Genomic DNA, 27395 nt, shown 5'->3' with positions numbered 1-27395 from the left:
TCGGCTCCGCCCGCTGCCCGCCGCCGTTGCGAGGCTCCTGCGGGGCTGGAGGTTGGGGCAGGGCGGGTGGCGCAGAGCCGGGACCCTCCCGGCCACCGCGGCTCTACCGGTGGTACAGAAACCCGGGGCTGGCGGGTGGAGCGGAGCGGGGCGGGGGGGGGTTTGCTCCCCATGAAGCGCCGGAGGATGAACAAGCTGTACATCGGGAACCTCAGCCCCGCCGCTACCGCCGAGGACCTCAAGCAGCTTTTCGGGGAGAGGAAGCTGCCCCTGGCCGGCCAGGTCCTGCTCAAGTCCGGCTATGCCTTCGTGGATTACCCGGACCAGAACTGGGCCATCCGCGCCATCGAGACCCTCTCGGGTGAGCCCGGCGCCGCAGCCCCCCCACCCCACACCCCCGGCATCCCCCCCAAACCCCCCCTCGCTCCACCGGGGCTCCCCCATCCCTCCGACCCCCCTCCCGGGGCATCCCCACCGCTCCCCCCCCCGCCCCGGCTCCTTCCCGCGGCCGCCCCAGCTCTTCCCAACCTTCGGGGTATTTTTCGCTGATTTTTTTCTTCGATTTTATTAAGAGGCGAGCGGACGCCGAGCCCCCCGACCCGTTACCCCCCCAGCACCCGCTCCCCTTCGGGAACCATTTTACGAGGTGCCCAAGCCCAACTCCCCGGGGGTGCGGAGCAAAGGGCGGCCGAAGGGGGGGCTGGGGGCCGGCGGCGGCGCAGGCAGCACCGGGCAGGGCGGCTACGGGCAGGCCGGGGCGGCGGGGGGGGCAGGCCGGGCAGGGGGGCGCTTGTTTTTGGCCGGGATTGGGGGGTGGTGTCGATGAGATGAAGCGGGGGTGGGCTGCCCCGGGGTGATGCTGAGCAACCCCGCTGTCTCCGCAGGGAAAGTGGAGCTGCACGGCAAAGTGATGGAGGTGGATTATTCCGTGCCCAAAAAACTCAGGTAACCCCTTCGCCATCACCCCGCAATCCCCCCCCACCAACGCGGGGAGATGGGGGGAAGCTCTGGGAGTTTGGGGGGGGGGAGAAGCGGGCGCCCCGTTGGGTTTTACTTTCGCTCCGGAAAGCGGAGGCGGGGGATGGAGCTCCCGCTCCCACGAGGCTCCCACGGGGGTCTCGGCCACGGGTGGCAGCGTCAGGTCCCCACCGTGTCCCCTTCATGTCCCCCCCAACCCAGTGCGGGGCGGGCGGGCGGGCGCTCCCCTCCGTGCGGGGGCAAAACACCCGCTTGATTTTTGCGGATAAATTGTAAAAACCCACCCTTTTCCCCTCATTTTTCCCCCACTTTCGCGGGGGGGGAGCCGAGATTCACATTGCCCAGCGGCCGCGCCGTCGGAAGATGTTGTTTTTAATAAGTAATTCAGCAATTTGCCTTTTCCCAAACGCCTCTTCCCCCCCAAAAAAACTCGATGTGTTTATATATTGCGTCGAAGCGCGCCCTCTGATTTCAGTCAGGTGGAGGGGAGTGCCGAGGCCGGACGGTTAAACCCTCGTTTAACACAGAAAATTAACCCCGGGACCGCGTTGCGTAGCTGCCTCATCACAAGATATTCTTATTGCTTTCCCCCCCCAACATGTGTTGGGATAAAAGATCCGCGCGCCGGGAAAAATCCATCGCATAGTCCCACCCGGATAATTTGCCGTGCGGAGGTTTGGCCCCCGATTGACGCTCCAGTATTAATTTTGAAATGATAAAGCGGGGGGGAAAACGCTGTTGTGTAATTGAGGCTCGGTGGGGGAACGGCTCGTGTCCAGCATCACGTGTGCCGGAGCGGGATTTCTTCTTCGGCAGGGATCACACGCTTCCTTACCTTAAAACAATCCCCGAAAACAAGCTGAAATAAACCCCAGTTTTACTATTGCTAAGCTCAATCTCAGCAGCAACCTTAGGTCGGTTTGCCGATGACTTTTTAAGAGTGATGGAGGCAGAAATGGGGAGTTTGGGAAGATACTATGGACCCGGGACTCGACCATTATCATGTCCGAAGGGGATGTAAACAAGGAATTCATCTGCACCTAAATTCCCCGTCGGGCTCGGCCGCTGCTGCTTTTCCTTCCGAGTTTTAAACATTTAAACAACCCAGAAATAAATGCTGATTTATTTTGCATCGCTCTGTTTTCGGCTGGCTCCGACTTCTCTATTCCAGCTCGGCTCCCCGGGTTATTGAGATCTAATTTAAGCCGATATCTTTTTGCCACAGCTAAAGGAAATAAATATTGCTTTATATTAATATATCTAGTTGGAGAGGGGCACCTTTGCCTCAATTTTATTCTTATAACGCGATTTTTGGCTGGGAACGCAGCCTCACGTGGTCGTGTTTTAGTTCCCCCCACCCCCCTTTAAATTAGTAGAAAATGTGATTTTTTGTCGTCGCGCTCGCATCCCTGGAATTTCAAGGGGGCTCGATGGTGTAAAACCCAACCTGGTTATTTAATGAAGCTTGTGTTTTGATTGGGTTTGGGCAATTGAGCCCCTCTTGGCTCCTGTCGCCAGCGTTTCTGCGTCATGGGGATGGGACCCAAGAGGCACCGGCACCCGACGCGTCCCCTTGTTCACCTGGGATGCTTCGTTTTCCTCCCCAAACCCCCCGTCTAGATCGATCGTACCGCCGTATTTATCCACATATAAACACGGTTTGCTTGGAAAAGGGCTGGAAAAGCCGGGATTTCCTCGCAGTGCCGTTTGTGCGACGGCAGGAATGGAACACCAGGACACTCGCACGAGTTAAACATCAGCCCTTCTGCTGCCGTGCAAATGCTTTGCGCTCCTATAGGAAACACCCAACAGCGTCTCGATTGTTTGCTGTGCGGTCTTTTTTCCCTTGTATATTCTCTATTGTGCCTGGGGAAATTACAAAAACTAGCGTTTTATTCCCTTAGTCAACGTTTTAAAATTTTAAATTGATTTTTTAAGTACATTTCTAAGTCTGCGTCCGAAGAAAGTTCCGAAGTTTGGAGGATGCTTTCAGTGCATTCCGTGTGCTCACTTCTATAACTTCTTCAGCTGGAATTGCTTTAATTTTGGCAAGATATCCCGCAGCAATGTCAGTATTTTTGGGTTCATTGGGTATCCAGGGGGATGAGGGAACCATCAACATCTTGCCCGTATCTTTGAAGACAAGTCGGACGCCTCCAAAATCTTCAAAAAACCCGTTAACGGGAAATAAAGACATTAAAAAGAGATAAAAATTAGGGTTGGTTGTGCAATCTGGAAATTAAGACCCAACCGCCCCAATACTGATTTCCTACAAGGATTGGGGTGAAAATGATGAATTAATAAGTCGCAGGGATGGAGCGAAGCCCCATTTAATGACATTTTTTGGGGTTCCTCATTGCGAAGGTGCCTTTGAATTTCTGCTTCCAATGGAATATTTGGCCGATGAGGAATCACTGGGGGTGATTTTCTCTTAATTCATAGAGAATTATCCTTAAATAACTTCCCTCCCTTGAGCATCAGTTCACTTCTCGTTCCTGCGCAGTTTGGCTGCGTTTATTTATGTCTCTTTTCTTCCCCACCCCCTTGTTTTTAAGCCCAAAACGCCCATGACGCGAAGGCTCGGAATAAAAGTCCGGGCCCTTTTTGTTTTTGCCTCCCCATCTTTCCTTTCCTCCTTAATTACTCGTCATCTGCTTAATTAGGGGAGAGGGAACCCTCGTGCAAACCAGTTGCTTTGCCAGGAAAAGCCACCAGCACCTATTTGCGTGTGCGGGTCTATAAATACACACGAGGAGCAAGAAAACAACGCTCCCATGGATCCCCGGTTCGAATAGCTCTTAATTTTAAAAACATCTCTAATTAAAAATCAAATAGAATTAGGGAAACCTAAAGAGCAAGAAGATATGTTCTCCAGGGAGGGTTTGCTTCGCTTCACCAATAGAATTAAACGCGGGTTATTCTTACAGAAACGTTGATTTCGGAGTGCGAAAAGTGGCGCCGCTCGGGTTTTAACTACATATATTTAATATCGTTTTGCGTGGATATAAATGAATAACGCAGCTTTATTTAAAACACAGTGTGTTGCAGAGAGATGGGCCCAATCTGCAACCCAGCAACGTCGTGTCCGTCTTTTTGAAACAGCCCGTGTTTAGTATCTTTTATGTATATGGAAAGAAAAGCTGTTATATAGGGAGATACTATATGTAAAAGATGCTTTGTATAGTGTACTGTTTCCCTAGAAAAGGTACTTTTAAATATATGCTTTGTGTATATATATACACACAATTTTACATATATTTTTATTTTTATGTTTATATATATATATATAAAATAGTTAATACACATATATATATGTGTATATATATATATATATATAAAAAAGATATATCTGACTTTGCCGAGGTGATGCTGGTCACATCAGGCATGGGGTGGCATCCTCCTGCTGCCCATGGGGTGCGTGACACATTTCCCATAGGTCTCATAAGCCTCTGTTCCTATATGTTCCTACATGTTCCCTATGGAACTGGCCAGGAACGCCCCCCGAGCAGACCCCGACACTCATTATATCAATAATGGGGTGTTCTGCCCTCGCCCGCTTGGTTTTACCCTGTTTTGGGGTGCGATGAGCTGGGGCTGGTGCCGTTCGGGTTGTTTCGGTTTGATTTTGCCGCTTTTTGGCTCAGCTCTTGTCACCTGCTGGGATGTCACTGGGCTGCGCAGGGTGAGGAGGATGCTGGGGGGTGACCGAGGCCATTAATTACCTATTAATTTTGTCATTTAATGTTTTCCCCCGCTCTGTTCCCCCCTCTATTTCCCCTCTCTGTTCCTCCCCCATTTATTTTATTACTTATTACTACTATTCTATTTATTTTATTATTCTATTATTCTGTTCCTCCCCCTGCTTTATTTCCTCACCCATTTATTCCCCTGTGTATTCTCCCCCAATTTATTCCCCCATATATTCTCCACCCATTTATTTTCCTCCCAATTTATTCCCCTCTGTTTATTGCCCCCCATTTATTCCTCCTGTTTATTCCCCTCCCATTTATTCCCCTCCCATTTATTCCCCCCCCATTTATTCCCCCCCCATTTATTCCCCCCCCATTTATTCCCCCCCCATTAATTCCCCCCCCATTAATTCCCCCCCCATTAATTCCCCCCCCATTAATTCCCCCCCCCTTTATTCCCCCCCCTTTATTCCCCCCCCTTTATTCCCCCCCATTTATCCCCCCCATTTATCCCCCCCATTTATCCCCCCCATTCGTTCTCCCCCCATTCATTCTCCCTCCCATTCATTCTCCCCCACATTTATCCCCCCCTCTATTTTGCTTCCCCCCTCTATTTTGCTTCCCCACTCTATTTTGTTCCCCCCTCTATATTTCCCCCCCTCTTCCTCCCCCCCCTTTTATTTATTTCCTTCCCCTTCCCCCCGCTTTAATCCATCCAAGCCGTGACAGATGGGTGGTATTTCCCATTCATCCCCATTGTTAATACCCCCCCAGCTCACGGGGGCGGCTCCGTCACGTGCCGCCCCCCCAGCTGCCTTGTCCACCCCAAAGAACACCCCGGAGCTTTAACGCCAGCGGCTTTTAATTCCTTAAGAGCATCCGTGTCCCCCCCCGCCCCGGGCTGGGGGGGCAGCTGGGGGGGCCGCGACGCTCTTGGCAACTGGTGGAAACTGGGGCAGCTCTTTAGTGCTTATCCCAGCGCGGCGCTGATGGAGCTCTGGGCTCATTAAGATCCACGGCTGGGTTGGGTTGGGCGAGGGCAAAACTTGTCAAGAGTGACCCCAATAGACCAAGAACCCCCCCCCATATATAATAAATATATATAATAATATATAATGATCAAGAGAAGCAAACCCAACCCAGTTAGAACAACATGTCCGCCTCCTTGGGCATCAAACTCCTGACCTGAAGCATTCAGGTGGGACCAAATTTGGGCCCCACCTGGTGATGAGCAGCATTTTTGGTCAATGTTTCCTTGCCTGGGACAAATACTTCATGAAGCAGGCAGGGCCCTCGCGGTTGGTTTGCAGTGGTTGGTTTTCGGCACGTTTCCCCTCTGTTTTTTCCTCCAAGTTCTCTTGAAAACTGATGTTTATTGAAAGGCGGAGCTGCCGCACAGCTTTGTCTCATCTTTATTCTCCTTCCCCTGTGTCCCTGGATTTTGGGGGGGTTGACCCGTTATTTCACAGAGAGTGGTGGCCACAAAGCCTGGGCTGCTGGGAAGGGGAGAGATGTGCCAAAAAACACCCCAATCCACTCGATTCTGGGAAATAAACTGCAGTTTTTAAGACACCTTCTTCTTTATTTCTTGATTTCAGCAAGCACAGATAACCAGAATGTAGCAGATGATGTTCTCGTTCGTGGACATCAGCCAGTGATGCTGGCAGGCACAGGTGGCCATGGGTTTTGTGTCCCCTTTCCTTACAGGGTTGCAAAGTCTAGCTTATGATTTTGGTCTAACAGGCACATGAAATACAGCACAGCTCTATCGTGGGTCGTTTAATGAACCAGCTTGCAGCATCGCTCACCTAGAGACCCGGCTCCTGCATCCCGCGCGTAATGCCGGCCGGTGTGTGGTACCCAAGCTCACTTCTGGGGTGGAGGAGACGTCCCCTCCTCAAGCAGGAACCATTTTGGGTTGAATTTAGCATGTGAACCTGTGTAAAAGTGGTTTATCTAACACTTGAAGCTGATGCTCGGTTGCCACCGGGCATTTTATCCTGTGCTGGGCATGGCGGTGGCTGATGGGGAAGAGGAGGGTGATGCATGAGATGGAGCTCTGACAATTGTCTGAGGGCAGCTCATTACAGCAGGGCTAGCGGCACCACATACTGCTTTATTTTTCCACAAACTTAATGCGTGTAGTTACTGTTTGAGATGATTTATTATTATTATTTTTTAATTCCTACCAGCCTGCTTCAAAACGGGTTGGGTGAAACGTGGCCGCTGCCTTCATCACGGGGCCGTGCGCTGGGGGTTGTTGTGTGCGCTGAAATCGCTCCCCTGTGTCCCAAGTTTTTGGAGGAATAAGGAAAATGAAAATCAAGGGGTTTTGTGCCCCAGAGCCCTCCCAGGACTTGTGTTGGAGGAGGCTTTGTGTTCTGCTGCCCTGACCGTGCGTGGTCCCTGCCCCGGCCATGGGAATGGCACATCCATCACTGGTCGTTGATGACCACACGTGGTCCAGCGCCACTTCAAGCAGCTGGGGAATTGGAAGCTCAATAAAAACAATACACCCGGTAGGAAGAATACCCTCATGTTAGAGCCACAGAGATGATGGAGTGGAGCATCTCCCGTGTGAGGAAAGGCTGAGGGAGCTGGGGCTCTGGAGCTGGACAAGAGGAGACTGAGGGGTGACTCATTCCTGGGGATCAAGATGGAAAGGGGGAGTGTCAGGAGGATGGAGCCAGGCTCTTCTGGGTGACAACCAGTGACAGGACAAGGGGCAATGGGTGCAAACTGGAACACAGGAGGTTCCACTTAAATTTGAGAAGAAACTTGTTGGGGGTGAGGGTGTCAGAGCCTGGCCCAGGCTGCCCAGGGAGGTTGTGGAGTCTCCTCCTCTGCAGACATTCCAACCCGCCTGGACACCTTCCTGTGTAACCTCATCTGGGTGTTCCTGCTCCATGGGGGGATGGCACTGGATGAGCTTTCCAGCTCCCTTCCGGTCCCTGACATCCTGTCATTCTGTGAAGTGCTAAGTAGTGTTAATGAGCTGCTGGGAGACGTGCTGGGTGGTGTGGGTGAAGCCTTGAGCACAATTGGGGTCTTTTTAGATGTTCTATATCAGCTCAGATGAATGTTGGAAGAGGGAATGTGCTGTAGTGTTCTGTCGAGAGTTGTGGCTACATGGTACCTTAGAATCACAGAATCATTTTGGTTGGAAAAGCCCCTCAAGATCATCGAGTCCAACCGTTCCCCCAGCCCTTGCACTGCCCCATGTCCTGAGAACCTCATGTCTGTCTGTCCAACCCTCCAGGGATGGTGACTCCAGCACTGCCCTGGACAGCCTGTTCCAATGCTCCACAGCCCTTTGGGGAAGAAATTGTTCCCCACATCCAACCTCAACCTCCCCTGCCTGCCCTGAAGTCCTTGGTGGCAGCTGGGGACAGGAGGAGTCCCTGGCCCATGTAGGAGAGGGCTTTGGTAGCACTGCAGTTGAGCACTGTTCTCTCCGGCTCTGGCTTCTCCAATTTTTTGCAGTGACCCATTATTTTAGAATCATCGGATGTCCTGAGTTGGATCTGGCAGGGTTTGGCCTGGGGAAGTGACTGTCAAAGCCACGCAGGGGGCAAGCACAGGGTTTGTCGTCCATTGCTGGTGGCACCATCCCTGCGTGAGTAGCACCATGAGGTACAACGCTCCTCGGTAGTTTCAGCCACTTTGCTTGACCACGGTCCTCCTCATGGGACAAGCTGTGGATTTTGTCTTGTCCTTGCAGCCCACATCTCAAGAAATATCCTTTCCCTGATGTTTTTTTCTCACTTGGAGCTTGTGTTTTATCTGCCGTGTGTGGGGCGAATGCCCCGGGTTGTTGCACGTGTTTTTCAGCATCTTTGTAGTCCTGTTGCACCCCAAATTCTTGTTTCACAAGGCAGATGGTGGCCCATCACACGATTCTGTTTGTCCCGTGCTATTAAATCAGGAGCATGTCACCGCCATAGGGGCAGAAGGATCGTGTCTGGAGGACACCAACCTCCAGCTGCTTTGGATCTGCACAGGTCAGCCTTTCTTCTGGTTCTCACTGTCCCATGTGTCCTCCCTGTTCCCTGTATCTGGCCCCAAACTACTTGAGAAACTCTCGTTTTTCTGCCAAAATTGTTTGGTAGGGACCTCAGGAAGCAACGGAGCAGGGAGCGCAGGGACCAGCTTCACCACTTGGGCTGAGCTTTGAAGGTCTTGTTTCTCATTTTCCAGCTGTTGAAGGCAGCTGGTGGCATTGGGGTGCCGGGCATGGATGGTTGACAGGCGAGCAGAGCTCCTCCCGCAGGATTTGGCCCAAAGCCCCTGGTGGCACGTCCCCATGCAGCGTTCAGGCTGGTGGTACCAGCCCTTCCCCCTTGAGCTCATCCCAAGAAAGGGTGAAGCTTCATAAAACTGGCTTCTAGCTGCCAATCGGCTCCTAAAACCTGGTGCTGTGTGTGTGTGTGGTGGCTTGGGCAGAAAACTCATCCCTAAGATTGGGAGAGGTGGTCCTGCTCTGTCCTGGTGGGAGCATTGGAGCTGGACCAGGTGAGGACATGGGACACTGCTTTGGTTGGAGCTTATGGACCACAAGCAGGATCATGAAAGCTGATCTGGGTGGATGAGTTCATGGCTTGGCTGGATCCTCTGTGGACTTGAGTGTCTGAAAACTCCCTGATGCCCAAGTATGTCTTGTGGCCAGGCTGGGGAGATGTTTGGTGGCCGTTACCTCTTGGGAAGCCTTTGTGCATCCCTGCTCCAAGGTTGGGTGTGGAACTGTGTGAGGATGGAGGTGTAACCATGTAAGGTTGAGGGTGCAACCTTGTGAGTGCAACCGTGTGATGTTGGGGGTGCAACCATGTGAGGTTGAGGGTGCAGCTCTGGGAGGTTGGGGGTGCAACCATGTGAGGTTGGGACTGTTACCATGTGAGGTTGGGAGTGTAACCACATGAGGTTGGGGTTGCGACCGTGTGAGGATGGAGGTGCAATCATGTGAGGTTGGGGGTGAAACTGCGAATTTGGGGGTGCAACCTTGTGAGTGCAACCACATGAGGTTGGGGGTGCAATCACGTGAGGTTGGGGGTACAACCACATGATGTTGGGGGTGCAACCACATGATATTGGGAGTGCAACAACATGAGGTTGGAGGTGCAATCACATGAGGTTGGGGGTGCAACCACATGATGTTGGGAGTGCAACAAAATGAGGTTGGGGGTGCAATCACATGAGGTTGGGGATGCAATCACGTGAGATTGGGGGTGCAACCACATGATATTGGGAGTGCAACAACATGAGGTTGGGGTGCAATCACATGAGGTTGGGGATGCAATCACGTGAGATTGGGGGTGCAACCACATGATATTGGGAATGCAACCACATCAGGTTGGGGATGCAACCACATGAGGTTGGGGGTGCAATCACATGAGGTTGGGGGTGCAACCACATGAGGTTGAGGGTGCAACTGTGTGAGTTTGGGGGTACAACCGTGCCAGGTTGGCTGTGTTGGCCATCATCTTCTCCAAGGAGATGTATTTAACTTTTCCCAGGGTAAGCAGCCCTGTGGTGCTCAGGACGTCAGCAGGATTCACTTTTGGAAAGCTCCCCTCATGGGACAGCAGGGCTGACCGTGGGCTGGGGGTCTTGACCCCTGTCCCCACCCAGCCGGGTGGCCCTGCTCAGGGCTGTGTGTCCATCCCAGCCATGCCTGTGCGGCTTTGACTCTGCACAGGCTCGTTTTGGGAGGTTTCCTTGGAAACCCAGCAGTCAGTGCCAGGAGGGAGCGTTCCTGAGATGGCTTCGGCCCCAGGGAGCACTGACCAGGGCAAAGCTGGAGAAATGGCTTTACCTGGGGACAGGCTGCTCCAGCTCAGCGTGGGGACATGGGACGCTTTGGCAGGTTGTCACCAGCGGCCGCTGAGTCCCATAAAGCCTTTTCCTGCTGCTGCGCCGTGCCTGGAGGCCCTAACCCAGGGCTTTGTCTTTGCAGGAGCAGGAAGATCCAGATCCGCAACATCCCCCCCCACCTGCAGTGGGAGGTAAGAAGGGGACAATCCCCAAGTTCATCTCCTCCTCCATCAGCTGTGCTGAGCAGCATGGAGTGTGTGGGCTGCTCGTGGGCCACCCTTGACCTTCCCAGTAACCCCAGTAGGGAGGTGGAGCGTGAAATGGGCTCCATGTCCTGGCGTGGGGCAGCTTGGAGCAATGGGGGGGTCACTGGGACGATGGAGTGGAGCCATTTAAGCAGATGGGGGATGCTGGATTTTTGGAGGGCATGGGGGTGAAGCCGGCTCTTTCCCTGCCTGCCTCACCTGCCCCTTGTGCTGCTCTCCCCCCAGGTGCTGGATGGCCTCTTAGCTCAGTATGGGACGGTGGAGAATGTAGAGCAAGGTAAGATGCTCCAGCATGGTCCTCATCTCTGCAAAAGCCCCAGCATTTCTCTCCAGCTCTGTCCATGCTAGATAAAACCCGGTGGGTTGAAACCTGGCTTTCCCAGTCACCAGTACTGGGATAAAATGGTTTTCCCTGCAGACACAATGGGTCAGGCATTACCTTCCCACCATCCCCACTCCAGGGCTTACCAGGAGCGATGGTGACATCTCTTCCCCTGCTGTAACACTGCTTCCCTTACTTTCCCCCCAGTCAACACAGACACAGAAACAGCCGTTGTCAACGTAACGTATGCGACTAAAGAAGAAGCAAAAGTGTAAGTGGGTTTTTCTTTCATTTCGTCCGTATTTTCACACCTCCCAAACTTTTTCTCAGGAACCCCAGGTATCTTCCAGGCTTCGTCTCCTCTCTGAGGCTCCTCAGGTTGTTTCTCAGCTCAAGCGCCGTAAGGACTGTCTGTGTATCTTCTGAAGGTACAGCAGGCAGGTGTTGGTTTTATCTTGAGCTGTGTCTTTTGCCAGCAGTCTTCTCATTGTCCCACCGCTGGGCCATCTCCTGCCTTCTCCTTTCATATAAAAGATCTGGATCAGCTTGGGGCCCTCAGCCCTGTGGTTGTCCCCTCTTCCTCGGTGCCTTCTCCTCCTGTCCCCAAGGGGTCCCAGATGCACCATCTTGCAGTTCCCTTTTGGACATTGTCCTTGGCCTTGTGCAAAATCACAGTGGCCTTGTCTCCAAGGAGCAAAGTGCTCCACAAAGCTGAGGGTCAGGTCAAGGGTGCGTTTTGTAGAGTCTTAGAATCATTTTGGTTGGAAGAGACTCTCAAGATCATTGAGTCCAACCATAACCTAAATCTAGCACTATGCTATGTCCGTAGTTCATCAAGGAGTTGTCTTCCCAAGCTGGAAGTCCCGACCTAAACTAGGAATGCACTGGGTTAATCACCAGTTTGACCACATAGCCCCAGCTGCTGAGGAGGTGGAATATGGTGCAAGAGGTGGGAGAAATGGTGAAGAACCACTGCAATGATGGGAGGTGTCAGTGCCCCCTGCCATGTGGGGAAAATTCAAGTTAGAGACCAAAACATTCAGAGGTTGTCACCTCCTGCTTCTGGAGCGCAGAGAAACTGGGTGATCCACTTCTAAAAAGCTTTCAGAAAGTTCTGCCATGGCCAGAGGGCCCTTGGGTGGGTGAATAACTTGTTAGAGAAGGGAAGAGGGAGCAAAGGGTCCATGGCTGGTTTCTGCAGGGGAGGGAGCGCAGCAGAAGGTAAATCACCATGTGTCGTGTAGAGGAGTCGTGAAGAGATGCCACCTATCAAGAAAAGCTTTAAAGGATGGAAGAACCCAATGAGGCTGTAGTAGGGTTCTGTGAAGACACGCTTAAAAGATTATCATGGCCAGCAGAGTTTAAAAAAATACAAATTAGGGGTTATTTCAGAAATGCAAGGGTTGTTTTAAGCAAAACGCTTTGTTACAGGCCAGTAGAGACTTTAGCCCTGTGCTGGAGGCCAGCCCTGATTTGGGTACGAGCAAGTAGTGAGTACATCTTGTACTTGTACTTAGTGGCCAAGATAAGCCCAAGAGCCCCATCCAGGCAGACCCTGTGCCGGAATAAGCAGTGGATGGTCAGATGGTTCCCAAGTGCAGATGTTACCACATTTGGGGCAGTTTCATGTTGTGTCGCTTCATGTCCCACTGCAGGGCACTGCAGTGCGGGAACGTGGTTGTGCTGGAGAAACTGTTTTGTGTTGATGTTGAGTTGAGAGAAGGGAATGGAGCTGGTGAGGGGCTGGAGCACAAGTGTGATGGGAGCGGCTGAGGGACCTGGGGGTTCAGCTGGAGAACAGGAGCTGAGGGGAGACCTTCTGATCTCTGAACTGCCTGAAAGGAGCTTGGAGCCAGGGGGGGTCGGGCTCTGCTCCCCAGGAACAAGCGCCAGGAGCAGAGGAAACGGCCTCAAGTTGCGCCAGGGGAGGTTGAGGTTGGATGTGGGGAACAATTTCTTCCCCAAAGGGCTGTGGGGCATTGGAACAGGCTGCCCAGGGCAGTGCTGGAGTCACCATCCCTGGAGGGTTGGACAGACGGACATGAGGTTCTCAGGACATGGGGCAGTGCCAGGGGTGGGGGAGCGGTTGGACTCTGTGATCTTGAGGGTCTTTTCCAACCAAAATGATGCTGTTACCCCTCACCCCCTGAGGGACCTGCTGGCAGCTTCAGGGTAGGGTCATGGGTCAGTCAGTAAGTTACAACTTAAGGATTTCTCCATGGTGTGGTTGACAGTGCTGTAGAGACCAGAAACTCAGGTGGGTCCGAAGAGCCTTTAGACAAACTTGGAGAACAAAAGCCCGTGAAGTATAAACATGTCATTGGGCTTGGGAAGTCCTTGAGTTCCCATTCCCCAAAGCTAAGGAGATACAGTGGTGGGATATGGTGGTGGTTCTTCTGCTCCTTCCACCACATCACTAGTGCAAAGGGCTGAACCCATCCCTGGAGACCCCCTCACCACCTCCCCACCTGTCCCTCCCTTGCAGAGCAATTGAGAAGTTGAGCGGCCACCAGTTTGAGAACTATTCTTTCAAGATTTCCTACATCCCGGACGAAGAGGTGAGCTCCTCTCCGCCCCCCCAGCGCTCCCGCCGCGGGGGCCACTCCTCCAGGGAGCGGGGCTCTTCCCCGGGGGGCTCCTCGCAGCCCAAACAGCTCGAGTTCCCACTGCGGATGCTGGTGCCCACGCAGTTTGTTGGTGCGATCATAGGAAAGGAGGGCTTGACCATAAAGAACCTTACTAAGCAAACCCAGTCCAAGTAAGTACCTTGAATGGTTTTGTTTCCTTCCATAGGGTGCTGGAGGTCCCCGACATGGGTCTTCCGTAAATTGGGGTTTTTCAGTTTGTTCTTGGGGTGCAACCTCTACGGGATGCTGGTAGAACCCATGTCCTAAAGCGTTCCTGTTTGCCGGGGGGAGTGGGTGTGGCAGGAGGGGGATGCACGGTCAAAAAAGGCCAGGAATGGGTTTCTTGAAGCCAAATCACGAGAATGGCTGGGGGTGAGGCTTCAGGGAGAAATGGCAAGTTTGGGGATAAAGTGCTGAAAAAGGGGATCCCCTGGTGCAGTGACCGTTGTCCGTTTGGTCTTTGTTTTTGGGATTTGCTCATCCCACTGTGCCCCATATGGGCTGGAGCTGTTGTAGGGGGAATGGGGACACTCGAGGACATCCTTCCTTGAGAAGGATGAGGTTTTTTGTAACCATTTGAAGCACTTTTTTTTACAATCTTAACCATTTCTTTTTAAGACAAAAATAAAAGGGGGGGGAACACCTACTTGCCAAATTGTCCGTGTTTCTCGTGTTGATGTTCATGTTGATTTCACCTCTGATTTTCTGCATGGTTTTCCCGCATGCTTTGTTCCTGCCCAGACGTGTTTGTGTTTAACCCAAAGCTGTCTTCTCCCATGCTCATCGTCCTGAACCTGCTGACCCCACAGTATGTAGGACTCCTGTACCAGACCATCTCCCAGGGGCCTCCTAGTTCTCAGAGAAGCTTTTAGAGACAAATGATTTGGGACTAGCCCACCCGCTTGAGCAGGAGGTAGGGAGCCGAGCCCCAGTGTTGGCTTTGCAGAGGAGGTTTGGATGGGAAGGGGGCAGATACGTAGGGAGAGGAGCTTCTTGAGCCCACCTAGAGTGTGGCCACCATGGTCCCGGTTGGCCGCAAGCCCTTCTTCTCCGGGTGAGTCCCCTGACGTGATGAGCAGTGGGTGTAGCCGTGTCCTTGCTACCCAAGGTTGCCCTTTCCAAGACCTGAGCCTGACGAGGAAGGTGGGAGTCACCAGCTGCCGGTTTCTCTTGACCACAAGGCCAAACACTGCTGCCTGGGGCGGTTTGTGTCATCAAGCTGTCCCTTCTCATGGGTTGGCTCCCTGTGGATGCCCTGAAGACCTGGTGTCACAGAGGAAGGCCATGGTCCATGCTCTCGCCTCTCCTGACCTACCTAAGGAGGCCACGTGCCATGGCGGGCCACCACCTCCACTCCAGACTTGGGCAAGGGGACCTTCTGCGGTCAACAGGAGTCTGTTTGCTTCGGTTTGGGGTGTCAGTCCCCAGCTGTGTCCCTGCTCAGACCACCCTCACCCACCACTGTGATGAACCTGGGGATGAGGGTGCTGGTGACATCCAGTTGTCTGGCCCCTGCTCCTATCCAGAGCAATGTCAGGTTCTGGATTGCTCTGGTCATGTAGGACTTGACCCCATCTCCACACACAGCGATGCCTCTGAGTTCCAGGGGACAAAACTGTCCCCAGGTTGAGCCATCATCATTTTTGGCTGAGGAGGAGCCCATATCAAGAGCCCACCCCACCAGAGTACCTCCCGCAGTGGTTGCAGCCCTTGCAGCTGTCTGAGGAGAAGACCATGGCCACCAAGCAGCCATGGGGCCAGAATAACCCTACATGCACACCTTGATGGGCCTATCCCTCATGGCCACCACTCTCTGAAGTGTTCCCAACCTCCCGCAAGGTGTCTTGGCAGGGTGAGGGTTGAAGGTCCATCTCTCCATTCTCCTGTTTGAATGGAGCTGTGCAGCAGCAGCACTGGGACGTGCTGGGAGGTCCAGAGCCCTTCTCCACCCTCCAGCTCCGCGGGGTGGGACATGCCTGACCACAGTGGCCCCATCTTCTCTGCTAGTTGCCTGCACATCCAAGTTTGGGATACGTTGGAGCTCAGCCAGAAGCCTGGCCCATGTCCCTCTCCAGGGCTTCTCCAGGGTTTCTGTCACTTTGGTGTGTTTCTTCAGTCTGTCTGTGGCTCTTGGACCTTCTTCAGTCTGAAGGCTCAGCTGCATGTCCCATCTCCACCAGCCTCAACTGCTCCTGGATTCAAGAAGCCTCCCAGTTCTTGGCTGTAGGGTTTGTTGGAGCTGCCACAGGTTCCTCATTGCATTGTCAACCCGGTGTGACTTTGTGGCACCACTCTGGAGCACATGGGCTTGTCATCACCTCTCGTGGCACGTCGTGGTGCGCTTGCCTTGTCCCCAAGGTGACAGTGGGTGTCCCTGCACCTACTGGGCGCTGCCTGTGAAGGAACAGCTCATCCATGTCAACCCAGTGGAGCTCCACAGCCAGCAGTGCCTCAGAGGGGGTCACACAGCTCGTGGCTGAGTCACTGTGAGCTGGAGATGTGACCAAAGGGCAGGGAGAGCTCAACCGTGCCAGTGTCCCCATAGGCCAAGCAGGACCCGTCTCCTGCTTGAGCAGCTCTGACTGAAGCTGGAGGAGATCTGGAGAGATGGAGCTTACAGAAGGGATCCAACTCTGTTCTTTCTTCAATGCTCAGATGACACCAACCTTTGGAAGCTGGTGGGGTTGGCTCTTCCCTTAGCTCATGGAAGGGTCACCCAGCTGCTCCCCTTCTAGCCGTAGATGAAGTGTCCGTGTTCCTATGCGCTGGTTCATGAGCTCCTGGAAGAGCTGACCTGTGCAAACCCACTGTGACCCTGCAGCATCCAAATCTGCTGCTGGTTGTGGGTGACTCCCACCACAACCCTTGGCCTCGCATGCGCAGCAGCACCTGTGAGTGACCCTGGTCAGGATGGAGACCTCTTCTGACAACAGAAACATGGACGGAGGGCACCGTGTTGGAGATGGTGGCTGAGCAGCCACCTTCTCAGAAGATGTGGGCCAGCCTGGCTGCAGCAGTGACAGGGACACCAGGTGGTGGCCAACTGTGGGATGGCCGCACAGCATCATCACGTGGAGAAGACGGGAAGATCGCTGAGCCCTGTTCTTCACGCTGTGTGGTTGACATGTGGGAGTCTCCTACCCTGCTGTCCTCTCTCCCTCTCTCCCAGGGCCATTGGCGGGTCTGGGTGAGCGGTGAGGAGCGCGATAGAGGCAGGTGCCTCCTCCCCGCTGTGAGGAGCGGAGGAACGTGGGCCCAGGGAGAGCTTTCTGGTCTCCCGTGGAAGGGTGTGAGTACAAGCGCTCTTGTTGACGTGTCCCTCCGGGTCGTGACAAACCGCTGCCCACGGGTAAGTTGTCTCTGTCCCCAACGACACGCTGGTGACTGGACGGCTTTGGGTCTTGGGCACTGAGAGGTTGAGGTTGGAAGGGACCTCTGGAGACCTTTAATCCCATCTCCTGCTCTAAGCCTGTCATAGATGATAGACAAGGTTGCTCAGGGCTTAGTCCAGTTGAGGGTTTGTTCTGCCCCCTCTTGATGGAGCGTTTGATGTTGATTGACATCCCTCAGCTCCAGGGAGACCTCAGGAACGTAGCTCAAATCTAAACCAACCAAAGCAAAACACTACCTGGGCTTGCATGAGACCAGGCGATTATAGACGAGACCCACGTTCATGCCAGAGCTTCAGCAGATGTTGGAATGAGCTTTTCTGTGAACAGCAAGCGCAGCTCCTGAGCTGTCAAAGACGTTCGTGTGATACCAGACGCATCTCAGGGGGGCTTCTCTCTGTCGGTTGTTTCTCCGTAGGGTTGACATCCATCGGAAGGAGAATGCTGGCGCTGCCGAGAAGCCCATCACCATCCACGCCACGCCGGAGGGCTGCTCTGAGGCGTGTCGCATGATCCTTGACATCATGCAAAAGGAGGCAGATGAAACGAAATCGTGAGTCCTCCTGGCCCAGCAAAACGGGCAGGTTGGGTGGAAGGGAGGGAAATTTGGTGCAGAAAAAGCCACCTTCTTTTTGTTGTCGGACATTGGAACAGGCTGCCCAGGGCAGTGCTGGAGTCACTGTCCCTGGAGAGTTGGACAGACGGACATGAGGTTCTCAGGACATGGGGCAGTGCCAGGGCTGGGGGAACGGTTGGACTCTGTGATCTTGAGGGTCTTTTCCAGCCAAAATGATTCTGTTACCCCTCACCCCCTGAGGGACCTGCTGGCAGCTTCAGGGTAGAGTCATAGGTCAGTCAATAAGTTACAACTTAAGGATTTCTCCATGGTGTGGTTGACAGTGCTGTAGAGACCAGAAGCTCAGGTGGGTCCAAAGAACCTGTAGACAAACTTGGAGACCAAAAGCCCATGAAGTATAAACATGCCATTTGGCTTGGGAAGTCCTTGAGTTCCCATTCCCCAAAGCTGAGGAGATACAGTGGTGGGAAATGGTGGTGGTTCTTCTGCTCCTTCCACCACATCGCTAGTACCTGTTGCTGGAAATTGTTTTCCTGGCCAGATGGGCCTTTAGATTTTATTTTTCAATCTGTTTTAGAGCAGAAGAGATTCCCTTGAAAATCCTAGCACACAACAGTCTGGTGGGGAGGCTGATCGGCAAGGAGGGCCGCAACCTCAAGAAGATCGAGCAGGACACGGGCACCAAGATCACCATCTCCCCGTAAGTTCTGGTGAATGCCAAACCATCCCCTCCATCCAACACGGTACAGGCAGCATGGGAGCCAGAAATCAGAGCAGTTATGTCCTCCCATCATGTTCTCCATCCTGGTTGCGTGTTCGTAGTCCCAGGTAGACGTTCCTCATCCAGGTGGATGGTTGGACAGGGAGAGAACATGTGGTCCCAGACTGTCTCAGGGGGGAGCCCTCATATTTGAATTGAGTTTTCCTTTTTATTTTTGGCTTGAAAACCACATTTCTGGATTTCTCGGGGGTTAGTTTGCAGGATTTAACCATTTATAACCCTGAGCGGACCATCACAGTGAAGGGCAGCACGGAGGCCTGCTCCAAAGCCCAAGTGGAGATCATGAAGAAGTTGCGAGAGGCCTACGAGAACGACGTGGTGGCCGTCAACGTAAGCTCCCTCCCTCCCCCTGGGATGTCCATTTGCCAGGGTAGCCAGGTAGAAGAAAATTGGGGGGGCGGAATTGATCTGGTAGAGCAAGGGTTGGCCATCACCCGTTGTGTCAAAACCAAGTGGTGAGAATCACAGAATCCCAGAATGTCAGGGAGTGGAAGGGACCTGGAAAGCTCATCCAGTGCAATCCCCCCATGGAGCAGGAACACCCAGATGAGGTTACACAGGAAGGTGTCCAGGCAGGTTGGAATGTCTGCACAGAAGGAGACTCCACAACCTCCCTGGGCAGCCTGGGCCAGGCTCTGCCACCCTCACCAGGAACAAGTTTCTTCTCCTCTTTCAGTGGAACCTCCTGTGTTCCAGTTTGCACCCACTGCCCCTTGTCCTGTCACTGGTTGTCACCCAGAAGAGCCTGGCTCCATCCTCCTGACACTCCCCCTTTCCATATTGATCCCCAGGAATGAGTCACCCCTCAGTCTCCTCTTGTCCAGCTCCAGAGCCCCAGCTCCCTCAGCCTTTCCTCACACGGGAGATGCTCCACTCCCTTCAGCATCTTGGTGGCTGCGCTGGACTCTCTCCAGCAGTTCCCTGTCCTGCTGGAACTGAGGGGCCACAACTGGACACAATATTCCAGGTGTGGTCTCCCCAGGGCAGAGCAGAGGGGCAGGAGAACCTCTCTGACCTACTGACCACCCCCTTCTAACCCACCCCAGGTACCATTGGCCTTCCTGGCCACAAGAGCCCAGTGCTAGCTCATGGTCACCCTGCTGTCCCCAGGACCCCCAGGTCCCTTTCTGCTCTCTAATAGGTCATTCCCCAACTTACACTGGAACCTGGGGTTGTTCCTCCCCAGATTCAAGACTCTACATTTGCCCTTGTTCTATTTCATTAAATTTCTCCCCGCCCAACTCTCCAGCCTGTCCAGGTCTCTGGATGGCAGCACAGCTTCCAGTGTCAGCTGCTCCTCCCAGAGAACCCCAAAAACGTTTCTCCATGTCTTTGCTTTCCCAGCAACAAGCCAACCTGATCCCAGGTCTGAACCTCAACGCCTTGGGCATCTTCTCAACAGGGCTGTCCATGCTGCCATCCACCCCAGGGGCCCGAGGGGCTGCGGCAGCCACTCCCTACCACCCATTTGCAGTAAGTGCAAGAGCTTTTGGGGCACAGGGGACACGTTTTAGGGGGCAGAGTGGTTGCTAGACTCTCCGTCTTTTGGGTTTGAGTGGACACGGGAGCTAGAGGAGCCATCTCATGGGGAGCCTGGACTTGGAGCTCTGACTCTTGGCCATTTGGAGATGCTCATGGCAGCAGCGATGCTGAGAAGACAGTGAATGAAGGTGGCTTGTCCCTCCTTGGATTTAGCTCCCCGGGCAGATGAGCTGCAGTCCCAGGTTGTGCTGAGCGTGGTGTCACCCATGTTTAAGGACAGGCTGTGTTCCAAGGGTGCTGCTCCCTGAAGGTGGCTGGGGACAATGATTCCAGCATGGAAAAACCATGTTGATGGTCTTCAGTACTGACCGAAGGGTTTGTGGTGGTGCGGACTGCGTTGTGCCCTGCAGGTCTGGTCCCGGTGGCCACCTGGACCCACCAGCATCACCGCGGGGTGTGCAGAATGTAGTGTGACAGGGGACAAGCAGCACGTCCTGTGCCACCACCGTTGTTGGCTTTGATCCCTGCCCTGGCACCCTGATGGTTGGACCTGTGGGAGCTGAGCTCCACCGGAGCTCGTGGGTGAGGGTTTTCCTACTGCGGCTGGGGGGACGCAGGGCAGAGCGGCTCTGGGGAGGGGTCTCAAGCTGCTGGGGTGGCACATAGATCTGGTGTCAGGAAAACACATGTCCAAAAGTGCTGATGGAGAGACACAGAATCATTTTAGTTGAAAAAGACCCTTAAGATTGAGTCTAACTGTTCCCCCAGCCCTGGTACTGCCCCATGTCCTGAGAACCTCATGTCCGTCTGTCCAACCCTCCAGGGATGGTGACTCCAGCACTGCCCTGGGCAGCCTGTTCCAATGCCCCACAGCCCTTTGGGGAAGAAATTGTTCCCCACATCCAACCTCAACCTCCCCTGGCGCAACTTGAGGCCATTTCCTCTGCTCCTGGCGCTTGTTCCTGGGGAGCAGAGCCCGACCCCCCCTGGCTCCAAGCTCCTTTCAGGCAGTTCAGAGGTCAGAAGGTCTCCCCTCAGCTCCTGTTCTCCAGCTGAACCCCCAGGTCCCTCAGCCGCTCCCATCACACTTGTGCTCCAGCCCCTTCCCCAGCTCTGTTGCCCTGAAGAAGAGAAGGTCCATCCCCGACCCACAGAGCACCCATAGGGTGGCCAGGCTCTGGGGTCTCTGTTGGTCTCCAAACTCTTCTGCTGAGACACTTTGGCCACCCGGGCGCGCGGGTTCATTCACTTGTGCTCTTCTCTTTTCCTGCCGATACCAGCAGCAGAGCGGTCGGAGGAGGACGGTGAGTGCCGGGCTGGCGGTGCGGAGGGGAGGAGGAGTGTGGTGTGTTTGGTGGCACCCAGAGGGCCAGTCTGTCTGTCTGTCCGCTGCCAGCCCGCGCAGGGAGGATGCTCTGCCTGTGTGGCTGCGTTCGGAAAGCGTCTGCTTGAGTGTTTGGTGCGTTGAGAGGAGCGGGTCAGGGCTCCTGAAAGGCAGCGGTTAGAGTCATAGAATCATTTTGGATGGAAAAGTCCCTCAAGATGGTCAAGTCCAAGCGTTCTCCCACCCCTGGCACTGCCCCGTGTCCCTGAGAACCTCATGTCCGTCTGTCCAACCCTCCAGGGATGGTGACTCCAGCACTGCCCTGGGCAGCCTGTTCCAATGCCCCACAGCCCTTTGGGGAAGAAATTGTTGCCCACATCCAACCTCAACCTCCCCTGGCTCAACTTGAGGCCATTTCCTCTCGTCCTTGGTGTGGGCTCCTTCACCCCAAAGCTTTGCGTGGCCTTTTCCAAGCCACCCTGGTGAGGCCAAGAGGCACCATCACCTCTGCTGTCGTTTTTTATAGTGAAATGAACTGGCAAAAAAAAACTTTATATGAAACCAGCTTTGACTTTGTGGCAGTTCCTTTCCCCCAAGTACTTTGTGTTTCCCATCTCATAAGGGTCATTTCTGGCTGTGCCCTCAGCAGGACCCGGGGCCAAGTGGCTGCAGCTTCAGCTCTGGAGTTTTGGAGACCTGAGGATGGAGGATGAGGAAGGAGCCTCTTGGTGAGGGGATGGAACTGGGAAGATTTTGTGCCCATCCTGGCTGGCCAGGAGAGGACATTTTGGTGTAGGAGACATGGAGCAACCCAGGGCTGGACACTGAGTGAGGAGGAGCACCAAACCTCAGTGCAGCAGGTTTAGGTGGAGCTTGGTCTTCTCTCCCCCAGTAACCATGGTTTGGAGATGGCATCTGGTTACACTTGCCCAAATCTAGAGTTGTATCTGCTGCCAGGAGAAAGGGCTGATGTGTTTGAGACAGGGAAGAGTTGAAGAGCAGTTGGGTTGGGTTGGGTTGAGTTCGGTTGGTTTGTGTTGAGTTTAGTTGAGGTGGGTTGTCTTGTGTTGAGTTGTCTTGGGTTGAGTTTAGTGAGGTGGGTTGAGTTGGGTTGATTTGAGTTAAGTTGGATTGGGTTGAGTTGGATTGGGTTGAGTTTAGTTGAGGTGGGTTGGCTTGGATTGAGCTGGATTGGGTTGAGTTGAGTTGGTTTGAGGTGGATTGGGTTGAGTTGGGTTGAGTTGAGTTGGTTTGAGCTGGATTGGGTTGAGTTGAGTTGGTTTGAGCTGGATTGGGTTGAGTTCGGTTGAGTTGAGTTGGTTTGAGCTGGATTGGGTTGAGTTGGGTTGGGGTGTGCCACACACCCCTTGCTTTTGAGCACGGAGAGCCCCACTGCTTCCTCCCTGTCCCCATCCCAGCCTTTGGGACAACATCTCCTTCAGCCTTTGCTTTTTATTCTCTTGAAACCGGAGAAGGGAAATGATGATGAAAATCAGAGCCAAATGGGATGTTTTGCTCAGTTCTCACCAAACCTTCTCCACTGGGGACCGATGGTGTTGGCAGGTTTTGGTTTTCCAGGATTGCAGCTGCTCCCCAAGGCTGTAGGGGCTGGTTTTCTGTACAAACTCTGGCAGAACATGGGACTGGGGGGAACTGGGTGCTCCCAGCCCGTGGTGCACCCTGGAGTGCATCTCTGCTCTCGGGGGCGGTTCAAGGGCCTGAGGGCTAGTCCCCATGTCCGTGCCAGGCTCATGGAGGTGACACCTGGCTCTCTGTCAGGCTGGGACATTGGGGATGTCACCGACCATTGTCTTCTTTCCCACCACAGAGCTCCTCGGCGTATCTCTCGGGTCTGTATGGAGCCCCCCCAGGCAGTGCCTTCCCCCATCAGCACCCCGTAAGTGCCGGGCACCCCCATGGGACCTGGACATAGGGCTGGGGGGGCAACTGCTGCCCTGGGGTGCTGGTGGGGGGACAGTCACCTCCCTCTGGATCCAACTAGTCCCCTGACCAGTCTTGCTGTTCCCATCCCCTCACAGCTGCCGGAGCAGGAGGTTGTGAACTTGTTCATCCCGACGCAAGCAGTGGGGGCCATCATCGGGAAAAAGGGGCAGCACATCAAGCAGCTAGCGCGGTTCGCCGGGGCCTCCATCAAGGTGAGATGGGCCTGGGCTCTGTGCTTCAGTTTCCCCTTCCAGCAGGGCAGGTCCTGTGGTCTGTGCCTCAGTTTCCCCATCCTACAGAGCTGGTCCTGGTCCATGCCTCAGTTTCCCCATCCTACAGGACAGGTCCTGGGTTTGTGCCTCAGTTTCCCCATCCTACAGGGCTGGTCCTGGACTCTGTGCCTCAGTTTCCCCTTCCTGTGGGGCCTCTGTGCCTCAGTTTCCTATATTAATAGGAGCTCATCACTGATTCCTGCAGTTTATCACCCTTGCCGGGGTGGTCTGTCCCACATGGGGGGTGTCAGGTCTCACCCAAGCCGCGCCACTCTCACTCTCCTTGTCCCCGTCCCCCACAGATTGCGCCAGCAGAGGGTCCCGATGCCAGCGAGCGGATGGTCATCATCACGGGGCCGCCCGAGGCGCAGTTCAAGGTGCGGTTTGGAGGGGGGGGACACCCTATGGGACAAGTGGGGAACATCCCTTGGGTCGCTACCAGCCTGGGTTTGGCTCCGTTTGGGTGCTGGGGGTGGCTTTTTGCTTGATGTGGTGGTTTTGCTGCTGCCAGACATCAGCACATCATCACCCCCCCCAGTTTTACTTCCCTCCCGTCTTCTCCCCAGGCCCAGGGGCGAATATTTGGGAAACTGAAAGAGGAAAACTTCTTTAACCCGAAAGAAGAAGTGAAGCTTGAAGCTCACATCAAGGTGCCTTCCTTCGCCGCCGGCCGCGTCATCGGCAAAGGTGGCAAGACGGTAGGTGGGGGATGCAGGATGGTCCCCTTGGGGTGTTCCCCCTGCCCAGGGGTGCTCGGTGATGGCAGCACCGTCCTGTCCCAGCCCCGTGTCCTGGTGGTGGCTCTTAGCGGGGGTGACTGTCACGATGTGGGAACACAGGGTGCCTCAGAGCTGGTGGTGTCACCGGTTTTTGGCTTTTCCAGACCAAAACGTGGGGCTCTGTCGTTTGCTGCAGGTGAACGAGCTGCAAAACTTAACGAGCGCGGAAGTGATTGTGCCGCGAGACCAAACCCCGGATGAGAACGAGGAGGTCATCGTTAAAATCATTGGGCATTTCTTTGCCAGTCAGGTGAGGTTTGGCTGCGGCTTTTCCAGTGTTCCCAGACAGTTTCACCACCAACAAAAACCCCCAAGCATCCTCCTGCTCTGTTTTATCATCAAATCATTTTGGTTGGAAAAGCCCCTCAAGCTCATCGAGTCCAACCGTTCCCCACCCCTGGCACTGCCCCATATCCTGAGAACCTCATGTCCGTCTGTCCAACCCTCCAGGGATGGTGACTCCAGCACTGCCCTGGGCAGCCTGTTCCAGATCCAACGTCAACCTCCCCTGGCACAACTTGAGGCCATTTCCTCTCCTCCTATCACTGTATTTTTATTTTGATGGCTCCTGTGCACTCAGGACACACTGAAGGTGTTCTGGCAGCTCTCCCCAGCTGTGCCAGCACTAAAATTAAAAATTGGCTTGATTTTAGCTGAAATATTTGCCTCGGACACTGTGCACGGCAGCACCCAGGGTGTGAATTGGCTCATCCCCGGCATCAGCACCAGTGGGGAGCTCCCGCATCCCCTGGGTACCACAACCATGAGCAGGGACATCTTCACCAGCTCAGGTTGCTCAGAGCCCCGTCCAGCCTGGCCTGGGATGTCTCCAGGGATGGTTCATCCACCACCTCTCTGCACAACTTCTTGTCCTGTAATTAAAACCTCAGGGTGTCAGGATGCTCCATTGCGGCTTTGGCGGGTGTGACGACTGCCCCCTAACTCTTTGCTTTTCTTCCCCAGACTGCACAGCGCAAGATCAGGGAAATCGTCCAGCAGGTGAAGCAGCAGGAGCAGAAACACGCTCAGGGAGCCCCGGCCGCGCAGCAGCACAGCAAGTGAGGCTCCAGCGCCGCCCCACGAATGTAACCCCAGTGCCGGACAGGGGAGCAAACCAAAGACCCCAAAAAAACCCACCCCCCCGCAGCCGGGGCTGCACAACCGAAGGGTGTGGGGAGGGCTCTAAGCATCCCCAGCGCCTCCCGGCGTCTCCCTTTAGTTGGACTAACATAGGCAGAGACAGACAGAGAGATGACTTTAACTCCCTAAAATCCACCCGTTCCATGCAGGTACGGCCGGAGGAGCTCGCCCGGCACTGGGGGGGTGCAGCGCTCGGCCCTTTTTAGAATTAATATATCGGTAACGGAACTAACGCCAATTTTTAAGTTTTGTAAGAATGATGATGATTATTTTTTAAACTTTTTTTAATTGCAAAGGGGTCAGGGCGGAGGGGGACATTTGTTTTTAGCGCAAGCCGGCTTGTCTAGAGTTTTACGAAAAGGAGCTAGTCCATTGGTTCTCTAATGCACAGTAGAGCTGAGATGTAGGATTGTCAGCAAGGGGGAAATATATATATATATATATATATATATATATATATATATATATATATATATATATATAAAATGAGTGTTAAAAAGTGGTTTCATCAGGGCTTTGAGAAGAGCAGTGCCTGTATGAACCAACAGAAGGGATACCGGCTCCAAAACCAGAGGGATTTCTCTTTCACGCACCCTTTCCTCTTGGCTTCAGAGGCCAAAACTGGGGTTCGCATCCATCTGTCTGTCCGTCCCCCCGCTAACGTCCCTCGGAAAGGAAGGGAATTTGGGGGAAGAAAATCCCTTTTGCAGGGAGAGGAGGAGGAAACTGGGGGGGAAAAAACAACCCAACAGATTTATAAGATGAGCGAAACGTTTTGAAAATGAAAACCCGAGCACAGCAACCCCACGCGACACACACAAACTACCTCAGGTTTTCGTACCTCAGCACCTTGCGCTTGTGTTTCCCTTTTAGATATTTTTTGTATGCCTTGTAAAACTCATAGTTGGAGCAATTTTTTTATTTTTTTAATAAAAAAAAAACAAAATAAAAGAAAACGAGTCGGAAACAAAACAAGGATCTTGACCAAGTGAGCTGCGATGGGGGAGAAGGAGAGCATCCCCGTGTCCCGGAGCGCTGCCGTAGTCTCCTCCTGCTATAGCTGAGAGCCAGTGGCCATTCCTGCCGAGAAAGCTTGAGAAATTATTAAAAAGGAAATAAAAATTGTAAAATAAAAATAAATGTAAAAAAAAAGAAAGGTAGAAGGGTTAAAAGCAACGAGGGAAGCGGGTCCTGTGTCGGGGTGAGGTGCCGGTGCTGGACCTGGGGGCTGTGACACTGATTTAAGTGTGATGAACCCACCTGATGGCAACAAAAAGAAAGGGAAAAAAGAGAAATATATCCAGCTAACAAGAGCCTGAGCTTGCGATCTGTTGCTTTCTTTGAGTGTCTCGTGTTGGTGATGGTGCCCCCTCTGCCGCCCTCCGCTCGGGAAAAGGGGGTGGATGGGGAGGGTGTTTTTTGGGGGGGTGAAACCAGGGGGTTGCAGCTCATCGCTGTCAGTTGGCAAAGCCAACTGTGCTAATTAACAGCTCACTATTTATGCTGGGAAGCTCAGGTGTCCCTGTCCACCCTCACAGCTGCTCCTCCAAAAAGCTCCTACCCCCCACGAGCATCCCAGCTCCTGTCCCCTCAGGACAACACCCCCCTGGGGATGGAACCAAAGTGGGCTGGGTTGTCATTTGGGTGATGTGGTGAGAGGGGAAGGGGGGACCTGCTGGGGACCCCAGCGCTGGGGGGACACAGGGAGAGGTGATCCCGGGGAGGGCAGGTTCTGGTGTCTCCCCATAACACCCTTGTCATGCCCCAGCACAAACAACGGCAAGAAGAGCATCAGGTTTGGTGTTTGCTGTCCCCAAACTGTCCCCGACAAGGAGCGGCTGCTCCTGGCATGGCCATGGGGCTCCCAGCCCCTAAAGGTGGGGCTGAGCCCCCCACGTCCCTCGTGTGAGTAACAACCCTGTCACAGGGTGGGTGACACCGCATGGTGAGTGTCCCCCCACCCGGGGCAGCAACTGGGGGATGTGACATTACTCACACCCTCCGTTCCCGTTACTCA

The 27395-nt window shown here is 53.9% G+C and overlaps 1 protein-coding gene across 4 annotated transcripts; it reads left to right on the top strand.

The window, feature by feature from the left end:
- The first annotated feature begins 4 nt into the window (after window positions 1–4).
- Window positions 5–26353, top strand: IGF2BP2 (insulin like growth factor 2 mRNA binding protein 2). 4 transcript variants are annotated; one of them, XM_065074232.1, is made up of 17 exons: window positions 29–361; window positions 885–945; window positions 10618–10666; window positions 10967–11018; window positions 11271–11334; window positions 13549–13821; window positions 17498–17632; window positions 18234–18356; window positions 18632–18767; window positions 19782–19910; window positions 21200–21223; window positions 23072–23140; window positions 23283–23399; window positions 23762–23836; window positions 24026–24157; window positions 24375–24488; window positions 25202–25623. In XM_065074232.1, exons 1-17 carry the CDS (start codon window positions 172–174, stop codon window positions 25298–25300), a joined length of 1842 nt encoding a protein of 613 aa, XP_064930304.1. In that variant the 5' UTR covers window positions 29–171; the 3' UTR covers window positions 25301–25623. The 4 variants fall into 4 exon arrangements, with proteins under 4 accessions (XP_064930305.1, XP_064930304.1, XP_064930303.1 ...); XM_065074231.1 differs by having other exon boundaries at window positions 34–361; window positions 21203–21223; XM_065074233.1 differs by lacking the exon at window positions 21200–21223 and having other exon boundaries at window positions 5–361; window positions 25202–26353.
- The last annotated feature ends 1042 nt before the right edge of the window (window positions 26354–27395 follow it).

This window comes from Columba livia, chromosome 9 (assembly GCF_036013475.1).
Source record: "Columba livia isolate bColLiv1 breed racing homer chromosome 9, bColLiv1.pat.W.v2, whole genome shotgun sequence".
NCBI lineage: Eukaryota > Metazoa > Chordata > Aves > Columbiformes > Columbidae > Columba > Columba livia.
This window is presented reverse-complemented; position numbering and strand designations above follow the sequence as displayed.